Source organism: Protobothrops mucrosquamatus, unplaced genomic scaffold, assembly GCF_001527695.2.
Source record: "Protobothrops mucrosquamatus isolate PMUCROS unplaced genomic scaffold, P.Mucros_1.0 scaffold3821, whole genome shotgun sequence".
In the NCBI taxonomy this organism is placed as follows: Eukaryota; Metazoa; Chordata; class Lepidosauria; order Squamata; family Viperidae; genus Protobothrops; species Protobothrops mucrosquamatus.
The window spans coordinates 49,354-56,004 of record NW_015389773.1 but is presented as its reverse complement, the minus strand read 5'-3'; the positions used below and the strand labels follow the sequence as shown (position 1 = coordinate 56,004).

Here is a 6,651-nt window from a genome sequence, read left to right as displayed (position 1 = left end):
ACCACCACCACCACCATCTAGCACTGATGATGTTCTCTGGTTGGGTCATGAAATGTCTGCAAGGAAACCACCCAGCTCAGAGAGCACCAAAGACCCCTGAGTCCTCCTCCTCCTCCTCCTCTTCCTCCTCCTCCTCCCCACAACCCCCCTCCCTTCTAGCACTGATGATGTTCCCTAGGTGGGTCATGTAACATCTGCAAGAAACCCACCAATTCAGAGAGCGTCAAAGAAACCCCCCTCCAAGTCCTCCTCCTCCCTTCTAGCACTGATGATGTTCCCTAGTTGGATCCTGAAAGGTCTGCAAGGAAACCACCCAGCTCAGAGAGCACCAAGGACCCCGGGGTCCGTCCTTCCTTCCTTCCTTCCTTCCTTCCTTCCTCCTCTTCCTCCTCTTCCTCTTCCTCCTCCTCCTCCCTTCTAGCACTGATGAGGTTCCCTAGTTGGGTCATGAAACGTCTGCAAGAAACCCACCAATTCAGAGAGTGTCAAAGAACCCCCCCCAAGTCCTCCTCCTCCCTTGTAGCACTGATGAGGTTCCCTAGTTGGGTCATGAAACGTCTGCAAGAAACCCACCAATTCAGAGAGTGTCAAAGAACCCCCCCCAAGTCCTCCTCCTCCCTTGTAGCACTGATGAGGTTCCCTAGTTGGGTCATGAAACGTCTGCAAGAAACCCACCCAGCTCAGAGACCCCCAGGACCCCACCGTTCAGCCCTGAGCTACAGAGACTCTCTCCTGTTCACCGCCTGCCTGTCCTGAGCCCCCACTTAATACTGGGAGGGGGGGGTACCGACCCTTAGGGGGGGCAAAATACAGCCCTGCTGAAAGGACTCGACCCGGCCCACCCCGGGCTGGCTTCCCTCGCGAAGGTTTCTTAAGTTGCGGCCTCGTTTTAACCCTGACCCCTTCGTTTCTCCCCCCCCCTCTCCTTCGAGCAGGTCATGAACATGTACGGGGACCTCGTGATGGACACGGTGCCGGAAAAGGTGAGCCAGGTTTTGCCACCTTTGCAAGTCCATTCAGGGTGCGGGGTGCGCACGACGGTCGGAATCCGAAAGCGTTTCGCCTGCGCAACACCCCCCTCTCGCCCCCCACCCCACCCCTCCTGCCTGGTTACGGGTGCTTTGATCGGTGCCCGGCATCTTTTGATCTGCCCCTCCATCTTTTTCCCTTTCTCTTTTCCCTCCCCCCAGGTCCACTTTTTCAACAGTTTTTTCTACGATAAGCTACGAACCAAGGGGTACGAGGGCGTGAAGCGTTGGACCAAAAATGTAAGTTTCGGCCAGGGGCGGGAGAGAGACCACAGGCCGGCCGTCCTCGGCTTAACGGCCACCCGACGGAGCCCAGCCTCTCCCTTCGCTAAGCCAGGCGGCCGTTCGGGGGCTTTGGCCCCGTTTCGTCAGGTTTTCCTTGCCACGCCGTTGTTAAGTTAGCGACACTGCCGTTAAGCGGGATCCGGCTTCCCCCCCGTTGACTTTGCTCGTCACAAGGTCGCGAAACGTGATCTCGGGATTCTGTGACTGTCATAAATAAGAGTCCCTTGGCAAGCATCTGAATTTATCCCGTGAATTATCAAGCTTCGACGGTTGTAAGTGTGAAAAATGGTCAATAATAATAAATGATAATTGAATAGAATAGAGCTGGAAGGGACCTTGGAGGTCTTCTAGTCCAACCCCCTGCTCAAGCAGGAGACCCTACACCATCTCAGACAGGTGATTGTCCAGTCTCTTCTTAAAAACCTCCAGGGATGGAGCACCCACGATTTCTGGTAGCAAGGTGTTCCACTGGTTAATTGTCCTCACTGTCAGGAAGTTTCTCCTTAATTCCAGGTTGCTTCTCTCTTTGGTCAGTTTCCATCCATTGCTTCTTATCATATAATAATAATAATAATAATAATAATAATAATAATAATAATAATAATAATAATAATAATAATAATAGTAGTAGTAAGTAGTAGTAGTAGTAGTAGTAGTAATAATAATAATAATAATAATAATAATAATAAGAAGAAGAAGAAGAAGAAGAAGAAGAAGAAGAAGAAGAAGAAGAAGAAGAAGAAGAAGAAGAAGAAGAAGAAGAAGAAGAAGAAGAAGAAGAAGAAGAAGAAGAAGAAGAAGAAGAAGAAGAAGAAAGTTGGAAGGGATCTTGGAGGTCATCTAGTCCAACCCCTTGCTCAGTTAGGAAACCCAATACCATTTCAGACAAACTGAAATGTATTAATAGTAATAGTAATAACAATAATAAGAGTAGGAAGGGACCTGGGAGGGATTTCCAGTGCCGCTGTAACTTTGAACACTCACTAAACGAACCTCGTAAGTCGAGGACCCCCTGTAACCGGCCAAAGAGGGTGAAGGAATGTTTATTTGTCTTTATTTTGCCTTTCATAATCAGCCTTCTCCCTAAGAGACGGGCTCTGGGCGGTGAATAACCAGAAGGGCCTCAGAAATTGCCGTCCAGATCCTTGCAAAAACGTGCAGAGTCCCAGGCCGGATTTAAAGAAAAAAACAAACCACATGTAATAAGCGAGAAAAAAAACAAACCACATGTAAAAAACGCACAATGACCAACGGAGGGAGAGTGAATCAAAAAAAAAAATTCTAGATTGTGCAGAAATGGACAGGTGGAGATTGAAAAATGAAAGAGAAAGAAGACTCAGTATATTTTAGAACACAGGATACCTTTTATCCATGGCTAGAAAAAAAAACGAGGCAGAGAGAAAGGAACTTAACACGTATTATTAGTAAGTTAAATATTGGAACTCAGACAGTATGTTGCTGTTGCTGATAAAATATTAGGGACTTGTGGCTATAAAAAAATAATAAATATATATATATTATAAAAAAAACACACACACCAGCACAACGCTCAGGAGTTGCACGTTCAGCACCTTAAGCCACTTTTAAACCCCCCTCAAGGTGGTTTATTGGAAGAAGTCATTCTTGAGGAGGGGGCTTGCTTAGATTCAAATGAGAAAAGAGCAGCGTTAAGAGCTGGCCCAATCCCCCCCACCCCACCCTCACATTGTGCGATTATAGTGTAACCAGGTTGTGGTTTGTTACACATACTATAGTCCCTGACTTACAACAAGTTCCTTTAGTGGCTGAGAAAAGTGACTTACGACTGTGTTTCACACTTACGACCCTTGCAGCCTCCCCGTGGTCACGGGGCCAGAACATTCGGGGGCTTGGCAACTGGCTCGTATTTACGACGGTTGCAGCGTCCCGAGGGGCCGCCTGACCCCCTTGTGCGACCTTCTGACACGCAAATTCAGTGGGGAAGCCAGGTTCCACTTAACGACGGCGCTACTAGTTTTAACAGCCGCAGTTTCACTTAACGGCGACAAGAACGGTCGCAAAACGGCAAAATTCGCTTAACTGCCTGCAGCGGATTTTTTTTTTTTTTTTTTGCTCAATCGTGGTCGTAAATCAAGGACTTCCTCTATTTGTTGAGGATTATTGCCATAGTTCCCCCATGCTGGCTCAGGGATTCTGGGAGTGAAGTCCACCAGTCATGAGGGGGCCATAGTTCCCCCATGCTGGCTCAGGAATTCTGGGAGTTGAAGTCCACGAGTCATAAAAGAGCCAAGATTGCCTACCCCTGGCCTAGTCCTAAGTGGGGGACACCCGTAGCCATCACATGAAGGTGTCTGCAAAGAGGAGAGGAAAGTTAAGACCCCCCTCCACACACACACACACACACACCTTATTTTCTCTCTGCTTTCCGACTTATACAAGCCCCTCCGGGTAGTCCCCGGCATAACGACCACAATTTACGAGCCCAAAATTTCCGTCGCTAAGTGAGACACTCGTTAAGTGAATTTTGCCCCGCTTTACGGCCTTCCTTGATGCAGTTTCTCAAGTGAACCCCTGCGGTCATTAAGTTAATAGTACGGTCGTTAAGTAGTGAATCCAGATTCCCCCCCCCCCCATGGACTTTGCTTGTCGCAAAAGGGGATTGCGTGACCCTCCCCTCCCGGGACGCTGCGACCGTCCTAAGTACGAGTCAGTTGCCAAGGCTGAGCTGTGGGGGAAGGTATGGGACTTGTAGTCCAGCCTGCCCGAAGGGTTCTGTTGGACGTGGCTACCCTCACCCCAAGGTGTGACCGGTGTCCCCAGACAAAGCCCGGGGGGGGGGGGCAGCTTTTAGACCCCGGGTCCTGGGGGAGCCCCCCCCCATCCGCCAGCACAGCCAGGTAGGGAGAAGGGAGAGACCCTTCTGAGCGCCTCTGGTTTCTCCCCCCCACACATACACACAGGTGGACATTTTCAACAAGGAGATCCTCCTGATCCCCATCCACCTGGAGGTCCACTGGTCGCTGCTCTGCGTGGAGGTGAAGCAGAAAAAGATCACCTACCTGGACTCCCAGCGCACCCTCAACCGGCGCTGTCCCAAGGTAAGGCGGGAAAGGGCTCGGGATCGACGTCTGCTGGGGGATTCCTCCACCCTCCAAATGCATTTCCCTAAAGAAAAACTAGGCTTTCTTGGGGTTTTTTTTCCCCCTTTGAAAATAATGTTTTACTAGTCAGAATCCGAAGGGAGGGACCTCAGAGGTCTTCTAGTCCAACCCCCTGCTCAGGCAGGAAACCCGCCTAACCATTTCAGACAAATGGCTGTCCAGTCTCTTCTTCAAAACTTCCAGTGTTGGAGGGAGGGAGGAAGGAAGGAAGGAAGGAAAAGAATAACAGAATAATACACTCGGAAAGGACCTCAGAGGTCATCTAGTCCAACCCCCTGCTCAGGCAGGAAACTCTAACCCATTTCAGACAAATGGCTGTCCAGTCTCTTCTTAAAAACTTCCAGTGTTGGAGGGAGGGAGGGAGGGAGGGAGGAAGGAAGGAAGGAAGGAAGGAAGGAAGGAAGGAAGGAAGGAAAAGAATAACAGAATAATAGACTCGGAAAGGACCTCAGAGGTCATCTAGTCCAGCCCCCTGCTCAGGCAGGAAGCCCTCCTAACCATTTCAGACAAATAGCTGTCCAGTCTCTTCTTAAAAACTTCCAGTGTTGGAGGGAGGGAGGGAGGGAGGACGGAAGGAGGGAAGGAAGGAAGGAAGGAAGGAAGGAAGGAAGGAAGGAAGGAAAAAAAAAAATAACAGACTCGGAAGGGACCTTGGAGGTCTTCTAGTCCAACCCCCTGCTCAAGCAGGAGACCCTAGACCATTTCGGACAAAGGGTTGCCCAATCTCTTCTTGAACACCTGCAGTGATGGAGCCACCCACAAGTTCTGGTGGCAAGCTGTTCCGCGGGTTAATTGTTGTCACCGTCAGGAAATTCCTCCTTAGTTCTAGGTTGCTTCTCAATCAGTTTCCAACCGTTGCTTCTTGTCCTGCCTTCTGGTGCTTTGGAGAATAGGTTCTCACACACACACACACACACACACACACACACACACACACACACACACACACCTTCTTTGGGGCAGCCCCTCAAAAACTGGAAGACTGTTCCCGTGTTTCTCTGAATATAAGACCCAACCAGAAAATAAGCCCCATTTAAGATCCTCAGCCAGAGGGAAGCATTTAGTACCGTATTTCCCCAAATATAAGCCCTAACCCAGAAAACAAGCACTAATGCAGTGTTTCTCAACCTTGACCATTTTAAGGCATGTGGACTTCAACTCCCAGAATTCCACAGCCAGCATTGCTGGCTGTGGAATTCTGGGAGTTGAAGTCCACATGCCTTAAAATGGTCAAGGTTGAGAAACACTGCCCTAATGCAAACCACTTTTTACTGAAAGGTGAAAAGTTTGCGTTCGGCCTGCTTTTGAACGACGACTGTGATTTTTGGCTGTTGCATGCATGCCGAGAGTTTGCCTAGCCTTGGCTGGAGGTGGGGTGGCAGTGGGGGCTGCTGTTCTTTCACCTGCCTTCCTCCTACTCCTCTTCCTCCTCCCACCCCCTCCCCCCTGTAGCACATCTGCAAGTACCTGCAAGCCGAAGCGGATAAGAAGAATCGTCCTGACTTCCGAGACGGCTGGAGAGGGGTTTTCCAGATGGTGGGTGTCTCCTCCCAGGCATGGGGGAGCAGGAGGGGGGTCCCAGTGACTGAGTTTCTCGGGGCCACCCATTGAGGGCCGTTTGTTGGGCGCCCCCAAATTTAACCCAGGAGCATCGCCCCGCTGGCAGCCAGGATAGACCCAGGAAGCTCTTCAGTCATTTCCTCTTGGCCCGCGGCTGCAGCCTGCTGCGTCTCTCTCTCTCTCTTGCCCTCCCCTTCTTTCCCTCTTTGGGGGGCAGAACGGCGGCTGGCACCGCCCCACGGCCTGCAGGCGGTAGACCTCAGGCCTGAATAGGCCTCGTGCAGTGCGGATGGCGTGCCAGGCACCCAAGGACTAGAATTCACCCATAGTCACCCAGCTGGCTTTCATGCCTAAGGCGGGACTAGAACTCGCCGTCTCCTGGTGATTGGCCCAAAGTCACCCAGGTAGCTTTTGTGCCTAAGGCGGGACTAGAACTCGCTGTCTCCTAGTGATTGGCCCAAAGTCACCCAACTGGCTTTCATGCCCAAGGCGGGACTAGAACTCGCCGTCTCCTGGGGATTGGCCCAAAGTCTCCCAACTGGCTTTCATGCCCAAGGCGGGACTAGAACTCGCCGTCTCCTGGGGATTGGCCCAAAGTCACCCAACTGGCTTTCATGCCTAAGGCGGGACTAGAACTC

The 6,651-nt window shown here is 50.8% G+C and overlaps 1 protein-coding gene across 1 annotated transcript in view; it reads left to right on the top strand.

The window, feature by feature from the left end:
• The window catches only part of SENP3 (SUMO specific peptidase 3), a 16,169-nt gene that overhangs the window by 6,184 nt on the left and 3,334 nt on the right, over positions 1–6,651 (top strand). Inside the window, exons 3-6 of the mRNA XM_029286480.1 lie at positions 936–983; positions 1,191–1,268; positions 4,253–4,390; positions 5,906–5,989. Coding sequence (XP_029142313.1) covers positions 936–983; positions 1,191–1,268; positions 4,253–4,390; positions 5,906–5,989 — 348 coding nt within the window. The remainder of the gene's footprint in view (positions 1–935; positions 984–1,190; positions 1,269–4,252; positions 4,391–5,905; positions 5,990–6,651) is intronic.